The sequence below is a fragment of the Saccharomyces mikatae genome (genome assembly GCF_947241705.1).
Source record: "Saccharomyces mikatae IFO 1815 strain IFO1815 genome assembly, chromosome: 14".
NCBI lineage: Eukaryota > Fungi > Ascomycota > Saccharomycetes > Saccharomycetales > Saccharomycetaceae > Saccharomyces > Saccharomyces mikatae.
The window spans coordinates 558,481-572,619 of NC_079269.1; the positions used below are offsets into that span (position 1 = coordinate 558,481).

At 40.1% G+C, this 14,139-nt stretch overlaps 8 protein-coding genes and 2 non-coding genes across 10 annotated transcripts; 4 read left to right on the forward strand and 6 right to left on the reverse strand.

Moving 5' to 3' along the window:
* Positions 1-183: 183 nt before the first annotated feature.
* NCE103 (carbonate dehydratase NCE103) lies at positions 184-849 on the reverse strand (the record flags this gene model as incomplete). The annotated part of the gene is made up of 1 exon (XM_056225355.1): positions 184-849. The coding sequence occupies one exon, from the start codon at positions 847-849 to the stop codon at positions 184-186; it is 666 nt and encodes a 221-aa protein (XP_056079182.1).
* An 819-nt stretch (positions 850-1,668) lies between these two features.
* IDH1 (isocitrate dehydrogenase (NAD(+)) IDH1) lies at positions 1,669-2,751 on the forward strand (the record flags this gene model as incomplete). Its single annotated transcript, XM_056225356.1, has 1 exon — positions 1,669-2,751. One exon carries the CDS (start codon positions 1,669-1,671, stop codon positions 2,749-2,751), a length of 1,083 nt encoding a protein of 360 aa, XP_056079183.1.
* A 142-nt stretch (positions 2,752-2,893) lies between these two features.
* On the reverse strand, positions 2,894-3,653 carry GPI15 (phosphatidylinositol N-acetylglucosaminyltransferase GPI15; the record flags this gene model as incomplete). Its single annotated transcript, XM_056225357.1, has 2 exons — positions 2,894-2,992; positions 3,063-3,653. 2 exons carry the CDS (start codon positions 3,651-3,653, stop codon positions 2,894-2,896), a joined length of 690 nt encoding a protein of 229 aa, XP_056079184.1.
* A 227-nt stretch (positions 3,654-3,880) lies between these two features.
* On the reverse strand, positions 3,881-5,665 carry BDP1 (transcription factor TFIIIB subunit BDP1; the record flags this gene model as incomplete). Its single annotated transcript, XM_056225358.1, has 1 exon — positions 3,881-5,665. One exon carries the CDS (start codon positions 5,663-5,665, stop codon positions 3,881-3,883), a length of 1,785 nt encoding a protein of 594 aa, XP_056079185.1.
* A 274-nt stretch (positions 5,666-5,939) lies between these two features.
* On the reverse strand, positions 5,940-7,310 carry SMKI14G2820 (putative alanine--tRNA ligase; the record flags this gene model as incomplete). The annotated part of the gene is made up of 1 exon (XM_056225359.1): positions 5,940-7,310. The coding sequence occupies one exon, from the start codon at positions 7,308-7,310 to the stop codon at positions 5,940-5,942; it is 1,371 nt and encodes a 456-aa protein (XP_056079186.1).
* An 882-nt stretch (positions 7,311-8,192) lies between these two features.
* Positions 8,193-8,297, forward strand: Smki_14.trna9P. The gene is made up of 2 exons: positions 8,193-8,228; positions 8,262-8,297. It is a non-coding gene; the product is annotated as a tRNA-Pro (tRNA).
* A 299-nt stretch (positions 8,298-8,596) lies between these two features.
* Positions 8,597-9,766, reverse strand: SMKI14G2830 (uncharacterized protein; the record flags this gene model as incomplete). Its single annotated transcript, XM_056225360.1, has 1 exon — positions 8,597-9,766. The coding sequence occupies one exon, from the start codon at positions 9,764-9,766 to the stop codon at positions 8,597-8,599; it is 1,170 nt and encodes a 389-aa protein (XP_056079187.1).
* A 167-nt stretch (positions 9,767-9,933) lies between these two features.
* On the reverse strand, positions 9,934-10,007 carry Smki_14.trna10I. Its single transcript has one exon. It is a non-coding gene; the product is annotated as a tRNA-Ile (tRNA).
* Positions 10,008-10,513: 506 nt separating this feature from the next.
* SMKI14G2840 (uncharacterized protein) lies at positions 10,514-12,325 on the forward strand (the record flags this gene model as incomplete). Its single annotated transcript, XM_056225361.1, has 1 exon — positions 10,514-12,325. The coding sequence occupies one exon, from the start codon at positions 10,514-10,516 to the stop codon at positions 12,323-12,325; it is 1,812 nt and encodes a 603-aa protein (XP_056079188.1).
* A 726-nt stretch (positions 12,326-13,051) lies between these two features.
* On the forward strand, positions 13,052-13,906 carry SMKI14G2860 (uncharacterized protein; the record flags this gene model as incomplete). Its single annotated transcript, XM_056225362.1, has 1 exon — positions 13,052-13,906. The coding sequence occupies one exon, from the start codon at positions 13,052-13,054 to the stop codon at positions 13,904-13,906; it is 855 nt and encodes a 284-aa protein (XP_056079189.1).
* Positions 13,907-14,139: the final 233 nt, after the last annotated feature.

Genomic DNA, 14,139 nt, shown 5'->3' on the forward strand with positions numbered 1-14,139 from the left:
TGTAAATGGCTGAAAAAATGTTTTAGATCAACAAAAAGCAAAAGAAGTTGTAGATGTAAATTGTCTTTTTCTATAAAATTTTAAATGCATATTTGATATGAAGTAGTTTACATGTCCCTGTCTACCTGGTAAATGTCTTCTTTTTTCAAGGAATATTATATAAGTATATGAGAGAAGCTAAAGTTATTTTGGAATGGCGTTTGAGTATGTGCTGACAGTTTGCAGTAAACCATCTTCTACGTTGTAGAGCAAACCGTATACTTGCAATTTTCCATTTTGTACAGCAGTTTGTACAGTAGGATTTTCAATGATTCTGCTAAACTGCCTTTTGACGTTACAATGTGACAAGTAATGTGATTTCTCACGTAGCGTTTTCAAATGGACTAGGTTTTGTGACTCTTCATGGTACATGGTGTCAATATCATCCAAATACTTGTATAGGTGAGAGCAGTCGATCTTGGGCAAAGCTTCCCTTTGGTTAGTTAAACACGTCTTTATACCACCACAATCGGTGTGGCCACAAATAATGACCTTGTTCACTTTCAAGCAGATAATGGCGAACTCCAAAGTGGCCTTCAAAGTTAAGTCTTCTGAATGACATATATTAGCGACATTTTTCCAAGTAAATACTTCGCCGGGTAGGACGCCTAGACAGTTTTCGTTGTAACGCGAATCGGAGCAGCCGATGAAAAGAGTGTGAGGAGACTGGCCCTTACCATTATGATCTGGGAACAAAGTTGGTTGTACGTTATTCATCTGAGAAGCCCACTTGACGTTAGCATCCAAGATATCTTGTAGGTTTGAGTCGTGGCTCAATGTGAAAATGGATGAAGATTCAATGGCGCTCATTGTGTAGTGTAGTAATTATAATTTTAGTTGTAGTTATGACTGCTGTTGACGATTTTGTGAGTGAATAAGCAAGAATAAGAGAAGAAGAGGTCGAGCTACTTCATCGAAAACAATCAGCTACTCAGTATTTATAGAAGTTCACATAAGTTCATATGCTTCTTGTTGAAGTGTTCCTCGAGAGAGGGGCAAGAAGTAATCATTAATTTTTTTTTCGGCTTGATAGGCGTCACGGTGACAATACGAGTGAGTATTGGTGGCGTCAAGTTAGCTCATCCTGACGTCAACAAAAAACCTGAACGAATAATCGTGCGGGGTGATGGTGGGAAAAGAAAAGATCACGTGATAAAAGTCAATACTATCACGTGACTATTTATTATAGTGCGGGTAATAATATTAGCGGCGCCGAACCTCGGTGTGTCACGTGGGGTGCCTGACCCCCTTACGCCGAACATCGGGCGTCCCAGGTCACTCATCATCCAACCATATCGCAGAAACCTTCTTTTCTTTTTCTTTGGTAGCTCGGTATTGTTATTAAGCGATTAAAGGAAGACCCTCATATATATATCCCGTACAATGTATGGCTTCATTAGTATATATATAAGTGTGCGTGTGTAGGTGAACACCTACGACTACCTTTGTTTCATGCAATCGTTTTTTTCTGTTTTCCTTGCTGTATATTTACTATTAGTCAATTGATCCCCTTACTCTACCGTAGATCTATTTATACAGAACCTTGTTATTGCCGGTAACAAAAAAAGGTTTACTATTCACCGTGCCCCTACTTTCCTCTCCATTTCTCTCCATATTTGTAAGAAAAAGATGCTTAACAGAACCATCGCTAAAAGAACTCTGGCTACCGCTGCACAGGCGGAACGCGCCCTGCCCAAGAAGTATGGTGGGCGTTTCACTGTTACGTTGATACCAGGTGATGGTGTTGGAAAAGAGATCACTGATTCAGTGAAAACAATTTTTGAGGCTGAAAAGATCCCTGTTGACTGGGAGACTGTAAATATCAAGCAAACAGATCACAAGGAGGGTGTCTATGAGGCTGTTGAATCTTTGAAGAGAAACAAGATTGGTTTAAAAGGGTTATGGCATACTCCTGCCGACCAAACAGGCCATGGGTCTCTAAATGTTGCTTTACGTAAGCAACTGGACATTTATGCCAATGTGGCCCTTTTTAAATCCTTAAAGGGTGTGAAGACAAGGATTCCAGACATAGATCTGATTGTCATTAGAGAGAACACAGAAGGTGAGTTTTCAGGTCTGGAACACGAATCTGTTCCTGGTGTAGTGGAATCCTTGAAGATTATGACCAGACCAAAGACGGAAAGAATCGCTAGATTCGCTTTTGATTTTGCCAAGAAATACAACAGAAAAGCTGTTACCGCTGTACATAAGGCTAATATCATGAAATTAGGTGATGGCCTTTTCAGGAACATTATCACTGAGATTGGTCAAAAGGAGTATCCTGATATTGATGTGTCGTCCATCATCGTCGACAATGCCTCTATGCAAGCAGTGGCTAAACCTCATCAGTTTGACGTCCTCGTTACCCCTTCAATGTACGGTACCATATTAGGTAATATCGGCGCTGCCTTGATCGGTGGTCCAGGTTTGGTGGCAGGTGCCAATTTCGGTAGGGACTATGCTGTCTTCGAACCAGGTTCCAGACATGTTGGTTTAGACATTAAAGGCCAAAACGTTGCCAACCCAACTGCCATGATCCTTTCCTCAGTGTTAATGTTGAACCATTTGGGGTTGAATGAATATGCCACCAGAATCTCAAAGGCTGTTCATGAAACCATTGCAGAAGGTAAGCATACCACTAAAGATATTGGTGGTTCTTCCTCTACTACCGATTTCACAAACGAAATCATTAACAAATTATCTACCATGTAATGAAAGCAGGCTCCTATCTTTCTCCTCAGGCTTCAGTGTGTTCAACTTTTTATCCATATTTATATACAAACATGCACACAAATATATAACTATATACAAAACTAAAACGTCTCAAGATTTTCCTTAATGATAACTCCATAGTTCAGTCTTTAGTTCTGCGAAGCGGTTTTTCTTGACCATTGAGGTATTTTCTGGATATATTGTATATCAATCGTTGGTCATCAATATTAGGTAAATTAGACTGTATCATCATGTTAGTATTTCTTGTCGAATCGTTGAAAAGAAAACCTTGGGTTCAAATTAATACATACTGGGAATAAAAGCTTAAGGGTAGGTGATTTTCGTACAATTGCTGCAAGATAGAATATCACTCGAAATCCACGACAGAATCCTTCGTTGATTACAACATCAATAATTCTTTCATTAGAGATAAACTCCACTTGTTCAAAGAGCTTGCGGTTCCATTGCTGAGGGAAAATAACTATACCCTTCACTCTGGATAACTGTAGACCAGTTCCTTTAAAGATTGTCACAGTCTCCACGCTAGGTCCTCTCACAAGTATAATGGTACCTAATGCAAACAATCCCATTACAACCATGATCTGACAGCTTAGCGCAATGCTTACTTCAAACGTCTTATCAATATGCTCGAGGAATTTTGACCTTACGCAAATCGCATGAAACAAAATATTCAACAATAAAATTAATACAATTTGGTGATACTGTATGCCCATGCTAACTTTAACCCTCTCATTCGACTTGAATTTCTTGAACTTTAAGTTAGATTTAGGAAAAACGGTGAATCTTACAAAACTGCGACTTGTGTCCCCATCGATGACTAAGGTATACTTCTTTCTATTTAGTATACTAGTCTTGCCAAATTCATAGTCTTCACTTATCATATCATTCTCGTGATCACTCTTTCTTATGAGCTAACTATATCTATTGTTATTAATGTTATTTTGATTCCGTTTTGTGGCTTCCAGGGAAACTTTTTCTTGCTATTTTTTTCACTCGAGATTGGCTTCAGGATATTGAAGCTTCGGTACTATCCTACGCCAGAATAAAATAGTATATAATACAACAAAATTTCTACTATGTATCCATTATGTATGCATATAAGTGTCTCTCACTGATTAGTTCCAGGTTCTTCGTCATCTCCTTCATCATCTCCATCGTCATTGACATTTTTTTCTTGTCGTTTTTTCCTTTTCAAGTCATCGATTGTACCTAGAACAACCTCTGTCTTTCTATAAACCTTCAGATCATTCGTCATGATACCACCGGATCCCTTCTTATTCAAATCGACATCGTTTAACCTTTGTGTAGTTTGGTCCTCCTCCTTGGCTGTATTCTTGGCTTCTTCGATTTCCTTCATATGTTGTTCATGCTCGTTTTGTAATTCGATTAGTTTTTCATTGAATTCTGCTACTGTGCCAATATTTTTTTTAATTTCACAACAGTATTCATCAAAATTAGGTGGCAACTTAGATCGAAGAGCTAACTCAATCAGTATTGGACGTTTTTTCTCCTCACTAACAAATTTGGCCTTCACTTGTCTTCTTGACCTGTAAGGATACAACTGTGAGATTAAATTAAAATCTGTCCCCCACATAGACAGTGCTTTGTAGAATTTTATCATTTCTTCCACAGTCCACGGATCAGTGTAGGACCCCCTACCATATGACCCATAGTTATAGAGATTGGCAAATGGGTTTTCATCAACTTTCTCTTTATAGTCATTCTCAATACTAGCATTTTTGTGCCTGTCAACAACCATTGTATCTTCATCAATAGCCATAGTACCATCAGGATTAAGTTTTAGTTGGATTGCCGTATGCGCTTTGCGATCTGACTCTGGAATATCAGCATTCAATAGTTTATCTCTCTCTTCCTTCCTCTTCTCTTCCTCTTCCTCTTGTTCCTCTTTGGTCAATGAATGCAATGGCTTGAATTCTTCACGCGCACGCATTCTTAATTCCCTAAAATGCCTCCTTTTCTCTAGTTTAGCCTTTTTAGCCATTTTAGATTTCTCAAAGTTTTCGGATATTTGGCCTATAGGGAAATTTGGCTTACACAATTCGGCCATTGTAAAATTCTCTTCATCAATAAGATATTTAGCAGACTCTCCATCACCCACTTTTTTCGGTATATCCTTTACTTTGCTAATGACATAGTTTTCATTCTCATTAGCTGTTCTTGATGTAGAAGTTTTAGATGAAGATTCGTTCTTGTCCGAAAAATCAGTCATTGCAGTAGGTGGGGAAATTTTGGACACAATACTTATTCTGTGTGCACCAGCTGGCTTTTTGATGGAGGAAGGTTTACCCAAAACCCTATGCCTTTTGAAAGTTTTCAAGTTCATATCGGTTTCTGTTATACTTCCTAGCCTTATCTTCTTTGGAAGCTTGTTGGATATCGTTGAAAGACGTCGAGCAGTTCCATTGGTATTACTGGAAGAATCGAGAAAGGATGGTTTGAAACTTGGACGATTTTCGTTGTCCATGCTTAGTGAAGCTAGCCTGCTAGACCTTGATGATTTTAGATCTCGTTGAGTTTGCAAAGTTAGCATTTTTCGCGTCTCATTCTCTTCTATAACGTTTGATTTAACGTTCTGAGTGGAAACATCCATAGGTCCCTCATGTTCTCCCTCATTATCGGGCCCGATGGTGGCCTTTAATGTGACGCCTTCGAGAGAGTGTTCTTCAACCTGTAAGACCTTATTAACAATGACTGTCTCATTTTCATCAGCACTTTTATCATTATCACTATTATCGATTTCTATTTCTTTACTCTCAGGAACAAACAGTTGAGGTGTTTTTGAGTTTGGCGTCGGTGTTCCACCAGTAGCAACTCTACGCTGCCTAACTTTAGGGGCAAAACGTGTCCCGCTTTTATTAACAATGCTACTCATAACTACTTAGTGCTTAATTGCTCCTTGGACCGCTTATCTATATCTCTTAATAAGTTTAAACACGTATATATTGCGCTAGTATCATGTTTGCTTGAATTGAAGTTATTTTCTGGATTTTTTTAAATATAGTATAACAAGGAACGGAACACGCGTTTCCAGCAAATAGTGTAATTTATGCAGTAAAGTATACAAAACAAAATTACACTATTCTCATCGACTTCCTCCACTTTCTCTCAATAAATAGATACAATAGTACATATAAATGGCATACTTCTTAACAAGATGCAAAATCATGGCTTAAATAACCAGTGAGTGCGGCAGATTCAGCATTCGATATGAATGAAATTTTACCTTGCCATTTGCCTCCTTTCTTACCGCCTCCACCTTTCAAATTTTGTAATATCGAACCTAGCTCAGTAGCTAAGGTGGAGATTTTCTCAGCCGTATCAGAAAGTATTAGCAGCGATCCAGAGCTGCTTTGCCTTTCGTAACCACATAGGATGATCTCATAAACTTCAAAACTTTCTTTCAAAAAAATGGACACTTCTTTATAAACTTGTAGTAATAGTTCCAATGTCCCGAACTCTTCTTCCATAAAATATGCCCTTTTCTTCCCACTGGCTTCTAGCTTCTTTTTCAACTTTTCAGAGGCAGTACGTGCTACTTTCTTTATCCAATACTGCTCTCTTTTACTTGATTGTTGAATTAGTTTGGTTTGCCTTGATACCTTCTCGGGGATTTGAGTTTCTGAACAACTCAATAAATTCTTAGAGTTCAATAAAATTTTATTAGCTGATTTCGCGTAATCAGAAACACGCTTTCCACACATAAAATAGAGCCTTGAATTTGTGCCTTTTACAGTTGATTGAGAAGAAAGAATTAAGATGGAACCTATCTGGGAGGTAGATTTCAAGTGTGTTCCGCAACACGGGTTAGAATCGATATTACCGATGTGAATAGTACGTAGTATACCTTTAGAGAGGTCATAATCGTCAGGAATTTTAGATGTGTCAACCCCATCTGCCTCATCTTCATTTATTCTTTCTATTACAGTAATTTCTTGGGGAGAGTTAACGATCAGCTGATCAATATCATCCGATATGTTTGTTATCTCCTCTTCTGTCAATTTTCTGTTCAACTCAATATAGTTGAAATAGTCACTGGGCTTTAGAACCGACTTTTTCCCAGTGATAATGCCACCCATCGACCATGATACAGTGTTCACTTTATAGTCGCATTCCAAAATAGCACTCAATAAGTGTTGGCCAGTGTGTTGTTGCATATAATCAATCCTTTTCTCCTCATCTACATTTACTTCAATCGTTGTGCCTGGCTCAATATGCGCGCTAACATGATGCTTTGCATGTAAACCAGAACGAGAGACATGTGACACTAATATCTTCCTAATTACCGACGAATCACCATCTTCTTCTATAATTTTCAAAAAGCCAGAATCACTTGGTTGGCCGCCCCCTTCCGGAAACAGAATTGTATCTTGTAGTTCGATCTCATAACCTTCAGTCTTGCCTTTCTTATCCTTCTTTGGCTCGCAGGAAACAACCAGAGTTTTAAACCCACCAAAGAGAAAAGAGTTCCTTTGGCACGCTAAGGCGCCTACCATAGCAGGTTTCACGGCCATTGACATACTGATTTGACTTCGATCAATTTCTGATGCAGATTGTCTTTTTCGTCGAGATTTGAGATAAGGTGACTAAACATATGTTTTTTCTACACGCTTAAAATAAAGAAATTTAAAGAGTCTTTCACAAGCACGGGCTTTTACTCTAGAGAGGTACAAAATATACATAAATCATATTACATATAATGAGTCGTTTACGTGCTATTAAAGTAAAATTTTTTACACGGTTCACAATGAGCAAGAAAGTAGGCAGAACAGTTGGTATTTCAAACATACAGTATGAAATGCTGTAATCTTAACGGAAGGTAGGATGCCCAAGATAAGCACGCAACTTGCATCCATCTGCATTCTTAGAGATCTTTGACTTCCTATCTTGTTCCTTTTACTTTTAACATGAGAAATAGGTGAATTTTGAGATAATTGTTGGGATTCCATTGTTGATAAAGGCAATAATATTAGGTATGTAGATATACTAGAAGTTCTCCTCGAGGATATAGGAATCCAATAACTGGAACTCGTAATTCTACATAATTCAGTATATGCTTTTATTGTCATTTTATATATTGTCAGTCATTATCCTATTACATTATCAATCCTTGCATTTCAGCTTTCTCTAACTTCGATGACAGTTTCTCATAACTTATGGCATCTTCTAAACCGTATATGATAATGTACTAGTAGTATGACTACTAGTTGTTAGACGATAGTTGATTTTCATTCCAACAGTATAAACCATATCTTATATAATATATAGGATAAGTAACATCCCGTAAATTAAGTTGATAAGTCGTTTTGACAATAAGTTACTTCCCTAAGATAGTATATTAGGATTGTCAAGACATCCCGGTATTAGTCGAGCCGGTAATAAAACAACTCCAACAAATAATTGGGCGTGTGGTCTAGTGGTATGATTCTCGCTTTGGGCGACTTCCTGATTTAAACAGGAAGACAAAAGCATGCGAGAGGCCCTGGGTTCAATTCCCAGCTCGCCCCATTTTTTACAACATGAATCTTTGTCAACGTTAACACCTTGCTTTCTCCATAATTACTATCTTGCACAACTTATCGTCGATATTCAGAGACGTATATCTAATGCAGAACACAACTAAAATACATTTATATCATATATATACTAGAAATTCAAGTTGTTCAAGAGTCTACCAGTGAACTGGAGAAAGCTTCGGCGGAAGTATCAATCCGCTTGGAATTTATAAGTTGGAATAAAAGTACTTCGGCTGACGTTCAATAATGCAGAATATCGTTTAGTTAATTTGTTGTCTTTGCATGTAAAACTAGTACGGCCTGAAACGACTTTTAGTGGAATGTTTTTTACTTTTTTTGTGTTTCTCTTTTCTTGGCTTCGTGGACGCCAAATCCTTTTGAATAATCAAAGGTTCCTCTAGGTTAGTAAAAGCTTCTTTACTATCATCTCCTAAAACATTCATTTTTTCAGAGTAATCCCAAAAAGTTTCCGGCGTGTTTAAAGGCCCCTGAGTGCTCTTCCAAATTTTCACGTAACCATCTTCGCCACAGGAGTATAACATATCACTTTGGTGTGCTGATATAAAGATGTCCCGAACTACTTCATCTCCATGTGCGTGTGGAATGACAAAGCATTTTTCGGTATATATTTTCTCATTCTTGAATGGTATGAGGCGTAATTCTCCAGCATTTTCTTGAGTTTTACCAGTTGCAATAAGGCCGGGATAAATGTCTACCACGTAATCACAATCCCATGCTTTTCTTACATCACCAAAGTCTAAGGGTTGCGGCTCTCTCAATTCATCGGATTTGTCGTTCAGTTCATGAATTGCAAATGTTTCCATGTGTGATAGTGTATATATTCTCTTTGGTGACAGCCAACCACATGAATGAATTGACGCATAATTGATCACTTGATGTAAAGCGTCTTCCTCCTCATCTTGTTTCAAATCATAGATGTTAGTATAACCATCAGTCGATCCGCTAAGCAAAATATTGACATCAGAAGGATGGAATTTAATGCAAGTAACGTCATCATGGTGAGAATCAATTAACGATCTCAAAGGAGTATCCCATTTACGAATGTCATAGATGTGCACAGCAGCGTCAATGCCCTGCAATTCAGTACCGCAAGCCAGCAAACCATGACGAGAATCTAAGGAAAGAAAAGGTGAGTTAGATTCATTTTGTATTGTTGCAATGCAACTATTTGTTCTTATGTCGAATACCTTCACCGCATCAATAGAAGCGCTACTAACTAGATGCCCAGCAGAAAAATCGCTATCTATGACCTTTAAATCGTTAATCGCAGTTTCACTTGCTTTAATATTTTGCAATGATTTGCAGGTAGCCCAGTCTAACAAACGTATTTCACCATTACTCAATCCAGTTAAAAGTCCATGCTTATAACTAGGTTGCAGCTTTAGGCACCAGTTCTCAGATCCGAAAAAATTCGATTCAACCAGAGAATAGCTAGCCATGTTTAAAAGATTCCTCTGTAACCCTTGGACTTAATTCAAATCGCTCTTGTAGAAAAAGAGAGTTTGGTGGAATAATAACTGTGTATGTCCATCAAGTTCCTCTAGCACTTTTTAATTTGAACTCAAAAAACTTCTCCAGACGAACAATGAAAAGTGGCAAAAAGATATGGTCTCTAGCGGGATCGAACCGCTGATCCCCGCGTTATTAGCACGGTGCCTTAACCAACTGGGCCAAGAGACCAAGATTTCTTGTTTCTCCTACTCCCCCAGTAGGCTCAACACTCAATACTAAATTCCTGCAACCCTACTTCACATACTTACTGCCTCATCAACCTATCCAACTGCGTCACAAAAGTAAAATTACTGTCGTTCGGACTTCCGACAAACAAACGGCCGTACCGCTTCCCTTTCAGGGTACTGCATAGAAAAGTCAGTGAATACCATTCGGACACTTCAATACCTTTTGCCTTTAGATTGCTATTGAGTAGCCCCTATCCAATCTCAACTCACAAACCTTTGTGGTTTTCAATGTACGAATACAAAACGAAAAGCAAAACAAAAACACAGTGACACAGCAAAACAATGATAGATTATTTAAGGCTCGTGCGCCTTGTGTAGTTTGACAGCAACAGTCTCCTACTTTCCCCTGCCTTTTTTTATGTCCAGCAACCGGTCAAACCTCTCTATAATCTTTCAGCTTGAAAACTGGGTTAGTGCTAGCATATCATTTCATCTCCATCCCACAAAATGTCCACGTCGTTTCAAGAATTCAAAATATTCTGCAACAAGACCGGGCTAGACTTCCAGTGGGTCAACATACAGTCTCCCAAATCCGTTCCAGAAAATAACCCCTCCGAAAGTCCTCCGGTCATCAATCACCTCGTTCAAGAAAAGGTCAGACCCGCTACCGAACCGCTTAAAACTGAAGTGTCCAGAGAATCTGTCAGCAATATTCTTAATGATTTCAAGAATGCTCCGCTTTGGAGTGTATTCAAGAAGAATAGTCGTGCCGATTCTTCTACCGTGGCACGTTCTGGAGTAAGTTCAAGGCATGTGTCAGAAAATACGCCTGGAACAAAGACAAACGAACCGATGTCGCTCAAGCAGGAGAACATCACCATAATAAATGGGTTGCCCCGAAAATCCTCTGTAATGCGCCAAGAGAACGACACCGCTGTGACAACCTCCTACTCTTTAAACATCCCCTGCAACCTTATCTCCTCTCACAACGGTAATATGCTTCCACATTCTCCTATGCAAGGAAACAATGCGCCTGTATCGTCCGCAACAGACTCCATGTCATACAACAATGAGTCAGTACCTTCGTTGGCTTCATCCGTAAGCACATCCTCCTCCGTTTATTCACCATGGGATCCTCCCCATCCCCCCTCGTTACAGTCACTACCAAACGGTATTTCCACATCGTTGGATCCAGAAGTCTCTTGTCTCAAATGCTGCCGCACGAATAACTATAGACCAAGAGAGACTAATGTTCAAAGCAACGCCTGTTCTCCAACAAACGTTTCCATTCTTCCCAAACGTGCTTCAAGGCCAGGGTCAGAAGGAAATACGGCCTCTCCCCCCACTGCCCGTGATCAAGATATAAGCTGCGATACCTATTCTGCTGCTGCGTTCACAGAGCCCGACAGCACGGTTGTTACTACAGTCCCTTCATACATGCAGAGGTACCTCGATAAGCCCCAGAATTGGTTTGAAAGCACTATGGGGAAGTACTGTCCACTGTTCCTAAGAGGCACAAAGAACATTGATTACGATTCATCCGAATTCAAATTTGAGCGCAAGATGATAGCAGTTCAATATCTGCTTTTGGATGAGCGTTCTGAGCCCAGAAGGTTCTACAACCCTGTCAACAAAAGCGTTTCGTTCTGGAAAAGACTATTCAACTTCGATACAATGCCCAGCTATGACCAGCTCTTGGATGAAGCAGAACACCATTTCAATTCATACCAATACAGGTACGCAGGTTTCCAGAGGATAGAGCCCTACTCCGTATTCTGTCCCTGGAAGAACGCCCAAAGAGAAATAGACTTGGTCCTCGATCACATCCACTTTTCTCTAGATATTGGCAAGAAAAGGTCTATGAACCGAAGGGGCAACATCACTTTCGATACCTTAGACAGTACAGTCGGTCGCGATGTCCATATCAAGCCCTATCAGTATTTTACCTCCAACAACCTAGTGTATGAAGGCCTATCACATCCTGCCGAACAATCCTCCATTATAAGCCCTGACACCTCGCTTATCGAAAGGGCATATCAAGAACTAGTAAAGATTTGCAAGGTGCCTACTTCATCTTTCAATGACTTTCCTGGCCGCAATCATAATAGCGCTCCTCAGCTTACCGTCCCAAAACCATCCAGACCATGTCGCTTGCTTCTAGTTCGTGAGTCTCGCACAGCCACAGAATCAGAAGTCAATAAGAACTATTGGCGCTACCCAAAAAGAAAGCATACCGAGGTTATCGTACCAACGCCTCCACGCCGGTCTGAGACGGCAAGTCTCTTTCAAAAATGGTTCTTTCTTCTCGTACGCCCATGAGCTGTTCGGAAGCTGTAGAGGCTCAGCGTGTTGACGCGGCTAACCGAAATCTCAACCAACAGACTATACTATATACCTTGCGTCGTCCATTTTCCAGGTCTCTCCAGGCAGGTTGCAACTTTCCTCCTGTAATAGATGTTATATATGTTCTTCATAGCACGATTTAACTTAGATACATTCAGTTTGTCCGATGAAGTAAAGACAGGATCAAACATATGTTTGTATTTGTTTCTTACGCCCCCCAGAGAAAAAGCAGTGACACAGACGCAACGGCGACACTACCCACATTAAATGCTATTGTCGGCAGTTGCTGATCAATCCGGCCCTGTTGACATTGAAGAACCTACTTCCTACGGCGGTTCCTTTGAATGCGGCGCGCGTATTCATTTACATCGCGAAACACTGGACCCTTAAAATAGCGGCGCCAGCTCGAGAGAGCTGCCACAGAAACAACAGCAAACTTCTTCCGGTTACAGCTTTTGCACCAAGGTCCAAACTCTGTACAGAATCGCAGTAAGAATTGTGTAAAGGTGTATGCTTAGGGAAGCACAAAAAACTATAGAACAGACATTGCTTTTCGGGCAAAGATTTCTTTTCTGGATATTTTTTTTTCGAGCATCTTTGCTTTACTGGAAACATTGAGTCTATTATTTTATACATTATCTCCTTTGACCCTAAACGAACTGATACGACAGCGCTGTTAATATCGAGAGCGTGTACAAGAAAATGTTTTGCTCAAAAGAATCAAGAACGGTTGTCCTTCTCCTTGCGCTGGTAATATCGCTAACCGTGCTTTGTCACTCACATGATGTAACAACTGTATTGACCACGTCAACAATTACCGAGTTTGCCGTTGTGACTGCTGCACCGCAACCACAAAACAAAGCCGAAACCGTTTTGAACACTGCAACCAACATAATACAGACTATGCAGTTTATTTTCAACTGTGCACCCTTCAAGTGGAAGGGCCCTTTGAAAATAACCTCTTGCGCACTCAACTTTATGGTCCTACTGCTCACTGCATGGGGCTACCTCCTGAAGTATTTGCAGGATAATAAGCTGAATACTGACGCCGATATGGAACAAGTCGTAGGACTCGGATTTGGTGAGATGGTGGGCAAAATCGTTGGGAAGGGCGTCGGGAAAGCCTTTACCAAAATGGACATCTCCCAGAAGCTAGTGTATCCATTCGAGGGAAGCAATAACCAGAAATGCCTAGTAATGACCGTTGGAGAGAGTTCGATAGTACCGTACCACGACTTGTCCACAGAGATATGTTTCAACTGCCACACCCTCGATTCATTGTCTCACCGCGACCACGACAGTGTTTCTGCCTTAGACACGCATTCTGTAAGCTCCCTGGGACTGGCCAACATCCCATCAGAAATGTCGGTCGTAAGCGAACTATACACTCATTTTGGAGACTATACAGTAGAAGTTCTAAGCGGCATCATGAAGTTGGCATCAGCCCTTAATGGAGATAGCTGGCAGAGGGAAAGAAATGGGTTCGTAGTTCTTTCTAGAGACCGGCCTAACGAGACGTTACTAAGCGTTCACATGTACACTTCAGGCTTGTTATAAGTGGCGCCACTCCGGCCTATACACATACTACTTCAACTTACCCTCAACATGTACATAACATCTATCACTTTCTCATATTCATAATTATCTATAAATCTCAACTTCCCAGTCCTCAGATATGTCTCCAGCGAAGAATGCCTCTGACCTGGTATTGTCTTGCCCCTATTCCTCATGCAAGCAACTTTTAGTGTTACAATAGGTTTGGTACCTTTTATTGAGCAAGATCTTCTCAT